Source organism: Lissotriton helveticus, chromosome 6, assembly GCF_964261635.1.
Source record: "Lissotriton helveticus chromosome 6, aLisHel1.1, whole genome shotgun sequence".
Classification (NCBI taxonomy): Eukaryota; Metazoa; Chordata; class Amphibia; order Caudata; family Salamandridae; genus Lissotriton; species Lissotriton helveticus.
Window position 1 is genome coordinate 237,024,916 of NC_136067.1, and position 15,619 is coordinate 237,040,534.

The 15,619-nt window shown below is 39.4% G+C and overlaps 1 protein-coding gene across 1 annotated transcript in view; it reads right to left on the reverse strand.

Moving 5' to 3' along the window:
- LOC144762471 (adhesion G protein-coupled receptor F5-like) overlaps window positions 1-15,619 on the reverse strand; it is a 937,058-nt gene that overhangs the window by 277,477 nt on the left and 643,962 nt on the right. The window contains exon 20 of the mRNA XM_078647684.1: window positions 9,608-9,753. Within this exon, the coding sequence (XP_078503810.1) occupies window positions 9,608-9,753 (146 nt within the window). The remainder of the gene's footprint in view (window positions 1-9,607; window positions 9,754-15,619) is intronic.

Genomic DNA, 15,619 nt, shown 5'->3' on the forward strand with positions numbered 1-15,619 from the left:
CTGATCAATAACTTACTCAACTTTTTTTTCTCTTATAAAAAACCACTTTCTGTTGACCTTTTTTAATATTTTTTAACAAATTGCCAATTATCCTGTTGCGGAACATTCGTCTACGAATGTCCATAAACTGATTTTTCCTTCTACTACCATGCACAGAGTTATCTCCTGCTCTAGCAGTAACATTTTTGATTGGCCTTTCCTTTCCGTTTAAATTGGTTCTCTTTTTCTGGACTAAAACATTTTCTGTAGTACTACTTTTTTTTCTACAAATGTTTCTTATGAATGATTTTGTTGTCTTACCCGGAGCTTTCTTGGTGACTTGTCGAGTTTTTATTGTAGAGGACTGCTGCAACAATTTATTAAGCTGCTGTCTTTGACGTTTTGTAGCCTTTCGGATTCTACCCTTAGACGGCATTCTCTAATTTCGAAATGATCTGCAGTTGAATCTGTGGTAAAATATAATAAAAAATGTTATTAACCACTATTACCAAACAGTAAATCAATAACAGTCGTCAAAAATTTAACACACTACTTGTCATTTTTACATAGAATAATTTTTAGTGCTTTGGCAAATTTAGTAGTCACAAATAGTAGCAAAGAAATGGAATGCTTCTACATGTTTACTTTTCATTTCCAGTAACTTTTAAAAATAACTGTTTATGGTTCCATAGGCTCGAGCAGGTCAGCTTCCCACCCTATGTCATACAATTCTGACAAATCGGCATCCTCATCATGTTCTTCATCATCCTCAGGATTTAAATCATCCAAGGGATCTACTTCCACTGACGTTTCAATGACAAGTTCAATGATAAGATCGAGATCAACTGATTGCTCATTATCACTCATGGTTGATGTTGTCGTTATCTTTAAAGAAAGAGAACAACAATGAGATGTTGCAGAGTAAGAGACAAATCTCAGAGACTATAATATTATAATTGTTTAACAAGAGTAACATTTTGCAGCTAATATTTAGCCATGTCCAGCGATGCTGAGGAGGTGAGGCCTATGTCCAAGTTTTCAGTGAACAGGACTCATCTCTTCTTAACCTTGGATAAGCCTCACCGACTCTGTGTCCCCTGCTCATACTTAAATGTAAAGGGGCAGATTTATGTTAACTGGCGCATCCCCACGGATGCACCAGTTAATGTGCACCGCTGCTCTGCCACCCATGGTGTGCCGCATTTACAATGTGGAGCACCATTGAGTAAAAACAGCACAGATGCGTCACGCATCTGTGCCGCAAAAGCAGCACATTGCAGGAATCACGTCGTAAGCGCGACATGTCTACTGCAATGCACAGGAGCAAGCCACACATTGCATGGTGCATCACTCCTTATGCCTGTTTCAAACAGGCGTAAGGATTTGATTCAGCAATGCTATAAAGCTGACTCAGTGAAATCTTCTAAATTTCACTGTGTTAGTTTTACAGGGCTTTCATGCAAATGAATGCCCACCCTGCAACAAAACGCCTATATGAAACCTGACGCAGGTTTCATGTGGCACAGGACTTTACAGCATGACACATCTGCCTAGATGCATCAAGTTGTAAATATGTCGCAACATAGCGCATCTTTTGCGCCGCCGCTACGTCACAAAAGTGACGCACAGCGGCGCAAAAGAGGCACACGGCTATCATAAATATGTCCCTAACATTTTAAATGATTGATTCAGGATGACGATAAGGTGTGGCCTATCCAGATGTTTGTTTGAGGTGAGGCCTACTCAGGGTTGCAGATGAAATTTAGGCTTGTTGAAGAATACAGAGGAGATAATAAATGTGCAGGCCTACCAATGAAGTGAGTCATGTCCACTTCACTCTTGAACAAAGGCCAGACCTCTTCTGTGTCCGTGGACAGGCCTAAACCTCATCTACACAATGTCATTCGTAAAGTTATGAAACACAGGTGATGTAATTGAAAAATGTGAAATTTCTTTTCCTCATTTCACAATCACATCACCTGTCTTTCCTTTGCTTAGGTATCTCATAGTGCAGATGGAGTGTAGCATATCAAAGAGTACACAGAAGTTGAGCACTGTATACAACAATTTTGACATTTACAGAAGATTCAGCTTCTTATCTTGTTGGAGATGAAGTGAGGCCTGTCTTGCAACATGGTGCATCTTTTGCATCACTGCTGCATCGGTTTCATGTGGCACGGGACTTTACAGCATGACACTTCTGCCTAGATGCATCAAATTGTAAATATGTTGCCACATAGCAAATCTTTTGCACCGCTGCTGCGTCACAAAAGTGACGCACAGTGGCGCAAAAGAGGCACACACCTATCATAAATCTGTACCTAACATTTTAAATGATTGATTCAGGATGACGATAAGGTGTGCCCTATCCAGAGGTTTGTTTGAGGTGAGGCCTACTCAGGGTTGCAGATGAAATTTACGCTTGTTGAAGAGTACAGAGGAGATAATACATGTGCAGGCCTACCAATGAAGTGAGTCATGTCCACTTCACTCTTGAACAAAGGCCAGACCTCTTCTGTGTCTGTGGACAGGCCTAAACCTCATCTGCACAATGTGATTCGTAAAGTTAGGAAACACAGGTGATGTAATTGAAAAATTTGGAATTTCTTTTCCTCATTTCAGAATCACATAACCTGTGTTTCCTCAGCTTAGTTATCTCATTGAGCAGATTTAGTCTAGCATATCCAAGAGTACGCAGAGGATGAGGACTGTATCCAACAGAGCAATGTACATTACTCACCTCCTTTGACACTTACAGAAGCCTCAGTTTAATATTTCTCAGTTCAATATTTATTTACAGAAGCACACAAAATATGACCTTCTCATAAATGTGAAAAGCGTTTAAAAAAAAAAAAAAAGATTTTCTGGTCATAATTTGAAAACACAACACACGTCCTATGTAGAAGCACATCCTATCAGTACTTAAATTAGCCAAGCACACATGGGGGCGTATTTACAAGGACCTTACACCACAGGGAAAGGTCTTAAATTAAAATGGAAAAAATAACATCAGAGAGACTCAAAGGCCTTATAAATATGCCCCAAGCAACCTATGAAACTCTAGCACTACATATCAAGAAACTTAATTGATTTCAAAAATCGTTTTTAAACACATCATCTAAATCAATTATATACCTACATTCAAGGGGAAATTACTTAAAATGCTCTAAGACACATGAAAGCGTTTTTTTAAGTCCCTTGCACCATTTTTGGGTCATTTTTAACATGGCTATGTGACTCAAAGAATCAAAATCTAAATTTTCCAAGCACAGATATGGGGGGAATTTACAAGGACCTTGCACCACAAAGTAAAGTCCACATTTGTATAGCGCACAATCACCCGTAAGGGTCTCTAGGCGCTGGGGGCCGTCGGGAAGATTAAGCGAGCTATTGCCCAGAGTCACATGGTGCTGGGCTAACCTGCCGCCGGAGCCGGGAATCGAACCGTGGTCCCCAGATTCCAGCATCAGTCGCCCTGGCCGCGGCGCCACACCTCTCAGGGAAAGGTCTAAAATTAAAATGGGAAAAATAACATCAGAGAGACTCAAAGGCCTTATAAATATGCCCCAAGCAACCTATGAAACTCTAGCACTACATATCAAGAAACCTAATTGATTTCAAAAATCGTTTTTAAACACATCATCTAAATCAATTATATACCTACATTCAAGGGGAAATGACTTAAAATGCCCTAAGACACAGGAAAGCGTTTTTTTAAGGCCCTTGCACCATTTTTGGGTCACTTTTAACATGGCTATGTGACTCAAAGAATCAAAATCTAAATTTGCCAAGCACACATGGGGGCGTATTTACAAGGACCTTGCACCACAAGGAAATGTCTTAAAATAAAATGGGAAAAATTACATCAAATGAACTCAAAAGCCTTGTAAAAAATAACATCAGAGAGACTCAAAGGCCTTATAAATATGCCCCAAGCAACCTATAAAACTCTAGCACTACATATCAAGAAACCTAATTGATTTCAAAAATCGTTTTTAAACACATCATCTAAATCAATTATATACCTACATTCAAGGGGCAATGACTTAAAATGCCCTAAGACACATGAAAGCGTTTTTTTAAGGCCCTTGCGCCATTTTTGGGTCACTTTTAACATGGCTATGTGACTCAAAGAATCAAAATCTAAATTTGCCAAGCACACATGGGGGCGTATTTAAAATGACCTTGCACCACAAGGAAATGTCTTAAAATAAAATGGGAAAAATTACATCAAATGAACTCAAAAGCCTTGTAAATATGCCCCAATTAACCTATGAAACTCTACCAGTACATATCAAGAAACCTAATTGATTTCAAAAAACGTTTTTAAACACATATTGTAAAGCAATTATATTCCTACATTCATGGAGAAGTGAGTTAAAATGCCCTAAGACACATGAAAGCATTTTTGTAAGACCCTTGCATTATTTTTGCGTCACTTTTAACATGGCTATGTAACTCAAAGAAACAAAATCTATTTCTAAAACACTTGACACAAAGCAACATTTTAAATACACAACTTTCTTCATAATTTTCTCCTTAAAGCATACTATTCTCTATTTAAATTAAATGAATCTTTTCTCACCTTAGCAAATACTTTATGAGTTTCAAAACAGTCTCAGACACACACCAATTTGTCTTTAGCAGAGCAAAAGGTATGCACTCCAGAGTCTGCAAGCAACAATGCCACAGAAATGCTGTAATTCATCACACATATCTCTCATGTCACCCAATCAAAACTCTTCCCTCACTTTTTTCAAATCAACACCCTTCCCCCCTCTGCCCTTTCTGCCTTTTTTGCATAGCAACCACCTCCTGAAAGACCTCTCATGTTTGCAAGTTCACACAACAATGTTTCAATTGAACTCTGAACTCTCAGTACACCTGCGTATCCAGTGCAATCTTTCATAAAATGATTTTTTCTTGACCATTCAAATTACATCTTTCAAAGAACTCATCCATGCACCCTAACTTTCTGTTTTCAGCAATCAAAATCCACCAATCACTGCTACTGATTAATTACCACAGAAACTCTACAGTTTTTTTCATTATACACTCTTATTTTTTCAACTGCCATTTCATTGCCACACTTCATCTGACTGCAGCAGAACCTTCTCTCACCATGTTTTCTGTCTGGATTGTTGGACATAGTTATATCCACTGGGCTCAAAGGTTTGCTGATAACAGAAATTTACACAACCTCAATTTACAAAATGTGGAAATCAAGTGGATTGGCCAAAGAGGATTAAAATGTCACCAATTGATACCATTGGTGAAAACCTTTTTGCATTTGCCAAAACCTGACCTGTTAATTGTGCACTGTGGAGGAAATGACTTGGGCACTTTGACTGGGGTAGGTCTGGAAATGCTTTTAAAGGACACCTTTGAGCAATTGATGGCACTATTTCCTCAAACTGCCTTGGTATATTCAAATATATGCCAAAGACAGAAATGGAAGTGGTCCAACCAATTTTGTCCACAAATTGAGAAATCGAGGAAGCATGTAAATAAGTCTGTTTCAGCTTACATGAGAGACCATGGAATGGGCTCCATCTACAACAATACCTTGCGTTACTACATGCAAGATATCTACAGAGCAGATGGAGTTCACTTCTCAGATGAGGGGAACAGAATTTTCATCCTCAATTTAAGACTGTGCATTGGTACCTACTTGTAGGTACCTACATCAGCCACAGGACCCAAAAGCTCTTTTCAGAGCTACCCTACATCTTATGACTCACAATTATTATTTTACTCTAACTTTTTTCACTAATTTACACCAAAGTACGCTCCCCGGAGCGCTACCTGGTACGCGCACCGGACGCTAACTGCGCGAAAATTTGAAAAAAAATGGGGTTTTTTCGCACATATGGTCCTCCTCAGCCACCCTCAGAAAACCTAGGGGCCAGGATACGTCTACCATGCCCCCTTCTACCCATTCTGAACATTATTTGCCCTCCATCTTGTATCTCAATTCTACCGAAACACAAAATGGAGGACTCCCGTAACGCTGCCGGTTCGCGTACCGGGGCGCGCACCGGGAAGCGCTCGCTCAAAAAAAGGTGGGAAAGCAATTCACAGAAAAACCACTGGAGACACTTTCACCAATTATAGATTAGCTGATACTACATACCAATCCCTACCATTTTCACAAATTTGATTGGAATTCCATTTAGCCATTTAGCCTGTAGACCTCTCTAAATACCCTGAGGTAAATTACTTCACAAAACACATCTGAAGTGGTGGAATTGACAACCAATTAAAATGTTACTTTCATTTTCTACTTTTTTTACCTGACATTTGATTGGTTATGGACCTGAATATATATAAAGAAAGAGAGAGAAACACAGCCATTTTGACTACCACCTCCTGAAGTAGATTTCAAGAAAATTTTCACTGAGAACTTTAACTGCTTTTTGAAAGGTAAGTTGTTATTTTGAAAACTGAAGTATATTGTGCACTTAAAGTTAATTTGGAAAACTTTTTCTGATAGTTTTATACTATCACTCTGTAATAGTTATAGATTTAGATAGACTTCTCTGTTATAGTTATGGATGGATTTAGGCTTCTCTTGTATAATTATGAATTTACTTAGGCTTCATCACATACACTTTTTTATATTTCTACTTCCAGTCTGATACCATACACTACCCAAAGATAAATTCACTGTTAAAAAATCCAAACTACCTGTCTGAACTTAAACCCAACAGTGCCCTAACTCTTCTGATATAGTTATTTTTTATGCAATTTACAGCAAAAAAATGGAAGGGGAGCAAGAAAATATCAATGTTTCCTTCGACATTACATCTGAGGAGATTTTAAATGAAGAATTTTTAGATGAAAATTTTATGGATCAGTCTTTGGATGAACAATTTATTGAATGCTTACAAGACATAGAAACATGCATGTTTGAGGAGATTCCAGATGATGTAATGCTGGAAGTTTTATTGAACTATGAAAATTCTGACCAATACATTTTTATTTAATAATTAAAAAAATTTGAGCCAATATTCATTTTTATATCTAATTCATGAAGTACAACCAAAATAAATAAATAAATAAAAAAAACAAAAAAAACACAACAAAAAGAACAATCAATAAACATAAAATATTTCAAAATATCATAGTCTATCATTCTTTTTTCCTTATAGTACGCTCCCCAGACCGCTTCCCGGTGCGCGTACCGAGCGCTCCCCCAAAAAAAAAAAAAAAAAAAGGTTTTTTTTGCCCCGCGGGGCCCTTTTAAAGCCTCCACATCAAACCTAGAGGGTCAGGGAGGATCTTCTATGCCCCCTTATGGTCATTTCCCCCTTTGTTTTGGCCTCCTATTGTCTCTCGATCCTACCGAGAGACAAGATGGCGGCCGCTCCGGACTGTTTAGAATGTTGACAGACACCGAAGAGCCAATCAGCTTCGCTTCGCGAAGTTCCGTTACGCGTCAGGTACGCGAACCGGGGCGCTGCCCGGAGCGCGCTTACAGATATATATTTTTTTTTTAACGTTAATTTCTCAAAATCCACTGGAGCACATATATTGAGACCTAGCAAAGGCACATCGGGCTACCAGTCCCTACAATTTTGCCAAGTTTCGTGGAAATCCATTCAGCCGTTCGAGCTAAAAGTGAGGCCAACCGCCCTATGGAAATTAACATGGGAAAAACGCGTTTTGGGACCCCCCTTTTTTCTCGCCCCCCCCCTTGACGAAACCCCCCCAAATTTTCAGTGGCTGCTCAGAAACAAAATGTTCCATTTTCCTGAAAATTTCAGCCAATTCCGTCCACAAACGCCAAAGTTATTAGACATAGAATTTTCAAAAATCCCATAGAGAAAAAATCCTAACTATATATACCTACTGGCGACTGCCAGTAGGTAATATATATATATATATATATATATTCAATCTTGCCAAACTTGTCCGGTTTAAAGAAGGCGCTGACACCATGAATCTGAATCCAAACTCGATTTATTCGATCAGTATCTGCTCAGACGCGTTTCGGCGTTGCCGCCTTGTTCACATAATATATATTATTTTTTTTTTTTTTTTTTTTTTTTTTTAAATAGCTTGAAGTAGAACTGAAGGTATCAGAGCTCTTCTCATGAGCACCAGTTGCGTTACAGATGGACACATTCATTTTTGTTAGGCACGGAGAGATTAAGTGATTTGTCCAGAATCACAGGATGTTGAGTGTCCATGCCGAGACACAAACCCGGTTCCCCAGCTTCAAGCTGGACCACCCTAGCCGTTAAGCCACATCCTCTCCCCTATATCTAAAGTTGTAAAATATTAATAGTGATTTTAATTTTATAGCTATCCCTGATGAAGGGCCCAAAATGCATTGTGTTCTTGCGAATACAACTGCCCAGGATAAATGATGTATTCCCACATGCAACAGTAAAAGGCCTGGATTGGCATATCAGCAGCATTTGATGAATTTGGGAAATATGAAGCCTTTTAGGTGCATGCAGAAAGTAATGAGAAATGTATAAAAAAACATGGATGAAAACGGATTAAAATGCATTATCTAACTAAAGATGGAGTTCTCTGAATATCATCTGAATATGCTGTCCGACTTGTTGATGAAGCTTGATGAAGCTCCACTTGTCAGGAAAGATTTATTTTGCCAGGTCGTAATGGCAGTTCAAAACTACACACACAGACTGCAATAGCAGGCCTGGGATTTGTTTAAACAGGCTACTTAAGTGGGTGGCACAATAAGTACTGCAGGCCCACTAGTAGCATTTAATTTACAGGCCCAGGGTACATGTAGCACCACTGCACTAGGGACTTGCAAGTAAATAAATATGCCAACTGGGTTAAGTCAATGTTATCATGTTAAAAAGGGAGAACAAGCACTTTATCATGAGTTAGTAGTGGTAAAGTGTGTAGAATCTGACCAGTCCAAAACAATCTTTCAAAAAATGGGTTCAGAAAACAGGAAGGGTGAGGTCAAAAAGTCTGGGGGCCAACCTGTAGAGAGGGCCAAGTCCAACATGTAGTACCTAGTCTGGATTTGTACCACCTCGGGCAACATTTTTGTTATTTTTTTAAAATCCTGAACATAATGCTTCATTTTGCACTAGTACTTTTTTCTAATGATTGTGATGTAATTTCCTGTGATGTCGCGAGGATCAAAGGTCATGTGATATCGCTGCTTTTTGTGACATCTCTTCCATTTATGTCACCAGGAGTGAGGTTATTTGATTTTACTTCCTGTGATGTATTCATGGTTCAAAGGGCAGGTTTGGTCACTTTCACTACCTCTGTCATTTTCATACCACCTTTGAATCAAAATGCTTTCTTAACTCTCAGGGGAACAACAACAACAGAATTATGAGAATACCCTTCTAACACATAGACACCTATTATAAACCTGAATACCATGGCCCTAAAAATATTCACCCAGAGATACTGACATGTGTCATTTTGCTTTGGAGTGTGTTTTGTGCATAAGGGGACGGGTGCTGTGTAGAATTCTCAGGTAATGACAACATCGAATTCAATCCGCCTCTTATTCATTTTGGTTATTCTTTCAGGTCCATGTACAGTGCCAACATGCCCCCTTCTAGGAGATTCAGTTCACTTTGTGTCACTATAAACAGATAGATGGTAGTCATTAATTCATTCTTACCTGACTTTCTGTCACAAGTTGATTCAGCTTTTTAGGAATACAGTTTGAGATAGGATTGCCCCATCCATCAGAGTTGCAGGTGTATGTGATTGTTCCGATCAAATCATTGTTGCATGGTACAGTTATGGTATCACCTTGCTGCCCCAGTCCATATCCAGTACATGTAGGTATGACTGAAACTTTGATTGACAAAAAAAATAAGTATAAACATGCAGCTATAGCAACCAATCAAACAGGTGACTAAATAGCAGTTAATTAATCTTTCCTTACACAGAGTGCATAGCTCCATTATAAATAGTGTAGTCCAGTATTTCTCAATCTGTGGTTGGGCCGCAAGCCAATTAATGAGGGGTCCAAAGTCCAAGCAATAAATAAAGATGTCTTTAGAGTCTGCATTTATCATACCACATTTGCTGCACTTCAGTGACAGAGATCAAATATCAGGCTATCTTCTGACAAACTGCTGCTTAAGTTCTTTAATGGGGATTGTTGTTTACACATGCCTCTCACTTTGAAATCAGAGGAAGTAAAATAAAGTGAATTATATGACAGTTTTGCTGGGGTACATGAAGTGTTAAAGGGAATGCTGTAGGCTATCATTTTCGGTAACACACAACAAAATGTAAGTACCTGTAAATTAACCGTACATATTCAGCGGTTAGAGAAGCAAAAATGAAGCACAATTTTTTTCAATTCCGAAGTTTGTTATGGTGGAAACAAATAGTATGGTCGAAACAAATCAAGACAATTTTTATTGGTGATGCACACATCAGAAATGTTCACTGAAACTGAAACCCACACCTTTTCATTTCTGTACAATGTATTTTTAACAGTAAAACTGTATGTGATGGAGCGAGGTGGCAAACGCAAAATTTTGTGTACCCCTCTCGAAGTCAATGTCCCATAACGATAACATTTACTAAAGGTGTTTTGTGAAATTAATCAACCATAGAATAAGATGCACACATTTTATTATACACGGGAGTACTAATTTTGCTTGCATGTTGCCATATAAATAATTAATATGTGTTGTTATTGTGTTGTGAATTAATGCGCAGCTTAAATGTAAACAAACGTAGACTAAAGGTGCTTATTGTATACGTTTTGTGCTAAGAAGTGCTCGATTATGTAAGTATAAAATGCATTGTGTGGCTTATCTGCCAGGTAACAACTAATGGGAAACATTAGTATGGGGGGAGGTAAACAGAATGGGTTTGAATTCAATAATTAATATGAATTTGTGTTTGTTTCTATCATAGTTCCAAAAGTGGCTTCTGAGGCCTAGATAAAAGATGGACGCTCGGGTAAACAGTGAGCAAGAGCTGAACAGCGCAGGCGCACCAAAACCTGCAAGTCAGAGTGAACTGCTTGTGCTCGAGGAGGTTCAAGGCTGCTTTGGCCCGGAACCTAGGATGGGTGCCAAACATGTACGCTTGAACGTTGTGATCGTGGAAATGGGAGGTGATGTTTCAACTTAAGGAAATAGCTAAACTATGGACTATCCTAAAACAAAGACCCTTTATTTTTCTGCTGAACCATCGAGAAAATGATGTTGTAATGGTGAGATCATGCTCACCCACTCCGAGATTGTCCAATCAGAGTTTGAATAAGTGGTGTTAGAAACATTTTAGATACATTAAGTTAGGGAATTAAGGTATAAAAAACCCTGGTTTTGTCTAGAAGGGGTCGCTCTTTCGATTTCTACACGAAGTGCTGCCAGACTAAAGATCGCTTGCTGGATGTAAGAACTTTTTCTTTGTGAACTTTATTTGTTTGCTTTACAGGACTGAAGGATAAGATGAGGGTGTTAGTTAGGGATGTTAGAAGAGAATGAGTTTGGAACTATCTGTTCTTTGCTAAACATTTAACTGATTTCTAAAAGCAACATTTTTGAGCTCTACATAAAATGATCATTTTGAAGTAAAGATTAAGATTTTACTGAATAAAGAATTTATTAATGCATAAATGTTAGACATAATAAAGTTTTGCTTTTATTAGAATTGGGAAAATGGAATTTTAAAAGCTGGTCTTGTGATTTTCCTATGCCTAATTTTCTCTCTAGCAGATCCATTACCACTATGGTGGTGCGTCTGAATAATTAAATGTTTGAATAAAACCATGGTAAAGTGTAATAATCCGTAGGTGTAAATAATAACTGATTTAAATGGGTTTTAGACACTCCACCAAATGTTACAGCATTTCTCCAGTATGATTCACCAGAGGCCTTGAAGCCAAGTGTAAGTGTACAAGAGTAAACGTGCAGTGTTATGGGCCCCACTGACGAATGGTTGTGTGTTTAAAGGTTTCAGGGTAATGGTGAGTAATGATTAGCAATGATTTCTGGAGCCGCGCTGTAGCATATGTCTGTGCACATTTAGTGGCCATTTCATTGGAAAATGTTCTGATTGTAATGACATCGCGCTACCACATAATGCTTTAGTTGCAATTCATAAATAGCCCTCCTCATGTCCATTAAAGCTAGGTGGGTCATGAAAGTTTGTCATTCTAAAATTTGGATTGTGGTTTTAAAGGTTTGGAAGGACTGGTGTAGTCTGTATCACGAACACCATCTCTGTCTGTGTAAAAGTGCTGACATGAACTGTGGGAATGTTTTGAGAACAAGTGCAATCAGCAGTGCATGCACTACCCTGGTAATTCAGAAGTTATTGCATGAGCTGCAGACAAAACAGCTTTGGAACTTTAAATGACGATTGCATCCTGGTGCTTAACTGTGCTAGCTGCAGCCAACAGCATATGTTCAAACTCGTAGAGTACCAAACAGATGCGATGTAGAAAGTGCAATTTCATGAAAATCGTGCACTTTCGAAGTCAGTGTTTGTACCAGAGAGCAACTGATTTTCTCCACGAGATTTGACCTGCAGAAAATAGTTAAAATCGTTGGGAGAAAATCAGGGGAGAATTATACATTAAAAGGGAATATTGCCCATTGAATTACTGATTCCCTGATAATTCTTAATTTCTTATGAAACCCAAGGAGTCCAAATTGTAATCCCCTTCTTAACATTGCCCCTTCACAGTTAGCGATATTCCCCATATCGTTAACTCTGGAAGAGAGTAACAGGTGGATGGATTACTAAGGCACTTGTATTGAAGCCCTGTTTGTAAAGCACTACCTCGGTGAAAGAAATTCAGTTATGGTTGAGGGGGTTGAAACCCTACTCAAGCAAGAACCACAATCCTTGTCATGGCAAAGTCAGAACCAAACCCTAAATAAACCTGTCCTCAACCCTCTGGTAGCTTGGCATGGAGCAGCCAGGCTTACCTTAGAGGCAATGTTTAAACTATTTGTGTAACACTTCAAACAGTAATAAAGTGAAAACACCCCATCACAAGGATCCCACACCAGATAAGAAAAAAACAGTAATTTTTCATAAATAAAACAAGACAAAAACAACAAAAATCCAATCAATAGAACCGGCTATATGCAGTGTTAAATATTTTAGTGAAAATAGAGCCAAAATGCACCAGTTTTGGATATTCGGTCTTACCAGAAAGGGACGAAATCCTATACTCAGGCCGACTGTGACGGAGCGTGGGCTGGATACAGGGACCAAATTAGGCGCACTGAACAAGAATGCCTTGAATCTGGTTATGTAGCCTGGCGAGGTCCTGAATTAAAGATGCATCGTGCAGCTGGAGCAATAAGGAGGTTCCGATGAGCTGCAAGACTGAAATGTGGGGCCCATTGTCACCGTCGAGTCTGCGCCTGACGAGGGGCTTGTGATGTGAGGGCTTGCATGGAGGACATGTCATGCAGCAGCGGATCCAGTGAGACTGTGAGCTCTGAGGGGGATATTCTTGTGACAGAAAGGTCCACGCAGCAGAGGATAAGCATCAGTTCTGCTCATGTTTGCGCCAAGCAGCAGAGGAGATATGCCGGTTTTGCTGGATCCACCAATAGGCTGGCAGAGCACCTTTTGGCCCACTTCCGAGGGACTACTTTGCAGGGTAGAACTCACAGCTGCAGAGTCCATGTGTAGGTTACAAGAGGCCTGGCTCTTGACATCTTTCTGTTGGTCCTGGGTACACGTTGCAGGTTCAGTACTTCTTACCCATGCAGGAGTGCATCAGGTCAGCAGAGCCGGCAGTCCTTCAGGGCAGCAGTCCAGTAGAGTGGCAGTCTGTGAAGCAGAACAGTAGTCCGCCTTCCTGGTATAGACTTTCACAAGTCCAGAAGTGTTGGTGTCTGATGTCAAATATTTATACATGGTGCCTGTTCTGAGGAGGGTGATACTTCTTGAATATTCCCTTTTTAAAGTGCCCAATTTGCCTGCTTCCCCCTGCCCTGGCTTCAGACTAAGTACAGGGGTATGAAAACCTTTGTGTGGAGGCAGGACACAGCTTATTCAAGTGTAAGTAGGGCTGTGTCCAGCTCTGTCCCCTCATCCTGCCAGTGATGGCCCAGTCATGTGACCCTAATATAGGCTGCAGTCTCTAAATGATTAAGGGCCAGATGTAGGAAGCTAAACTGCCATCGCAAACACTAAAATTCGCAATTCGTAATTTGGCTGTAAGCTATGTAGGTAGGCAAATACCCGCATGCAAAATATGGAATCGCAAAAATTGTGATTCCTTTATTTTGCGCAAGCATTTAAACAATCGCAATTTCCGATTCCCTAAATGCTATGCTGGTAGGCGTTTTTGCCTTAAGGAATCGCAAAATACCACCAACTCCAAGTTGGTGGTATTTTGCGATTTGATTTCAAAAAGCACTTTTTGGCTTTTTACAGAGTGCCCTGTGGCACACATACATGCCCGTAGGGCATGTATGTGCGCTGCATGTGCACACATGCACATTTCAGGGGTGCAACAGTGTGTCCTTTTGGAACCCTTGCACCCTTGAAATTGCACCTGCAATTTGTGAGTGCCTCTTGGTTACTCGCAAATTGCGGGCACAAATGGCCCAAAGGAATGAATGGGATGGTATTCCTTGATGCGAATCTCATTTTGCGATTCGCAATTAAGGAAGATTAAGGAATCGCAAATATTTTTGTGATTGAGTACTTAATAGCGATTCTGTAAAAATCGCTATTAAGGACTCGCTAAATTAAATTCACCTACATCTGGCCCTTAGACAAGAAAATGCCAACTTTCTAAAAGTGCCATTTTCAATATTGTAATTTAAAATCCAACATCACCATGAGAGAGGAATTCTCGTTATAATTCCAAAGTCACTGAACATGAATGAACTAGTTACCTGCTGCTATCTCGAAAAACAGCTTATTACATTCAATAAGGTAAATCCAAGTTAATATACGATTTGGTCATAAACCAATAATACCATGTGTTAAGGCGTGAGCATATATGCTTTAGCACTGATTAGTAGTGGTAAAGTACACCTAAGGGCAGCCAAAACAAAATCAGCATAAAATGGAGTTGAAAGACAAAAAGACTGGGGGAAGACCACCCTAAGGCTGACAGGTCTAACATTTGGTAATTCAATGACGTGTATGAGCTCCTGACATTCGAGCTCAAAACATGTGTTGTCTCAGAGCACTCCTGTTTGCAGCTCATGCATCAACTCGCAGTGTTAAGAGTTACTGCGTGCACTGAAGACCGCTAACTTTCTGTTGCACCATTCTGTATTTGTAAGCAATGTTCATGATATAGCTCTATAAGCTGAAAAGGTAGCCAAATGCAAATAACTTCTGCACATATTACAGCGAGAAACTTTGCCATTACAAACCAACGTGCAATATTCATTTTAGTGTGGTGTTATAAGGGAAAATGATTTTGCACTTGCAGAAAATCCATTATCGCTAATGTTGAATCACACCGATGCAAACATTTTATTAGTGGTTGTTAGACCTGGCACCATTGGCGTGTGTCTCCAATACATTTTTTGCCTTTGCCTCCTGTGTTTTTGCTGTGTGTTGGACTCCGTTATGCTGGTCTAAAATTCTTTGGGCACTTTGCCACTGCTGTTCAGTGCCAAAGTGCAAGTGCTCCCTTTGTAAGTTATTGCTATGAATTGGTGTTTTCATGATTGGC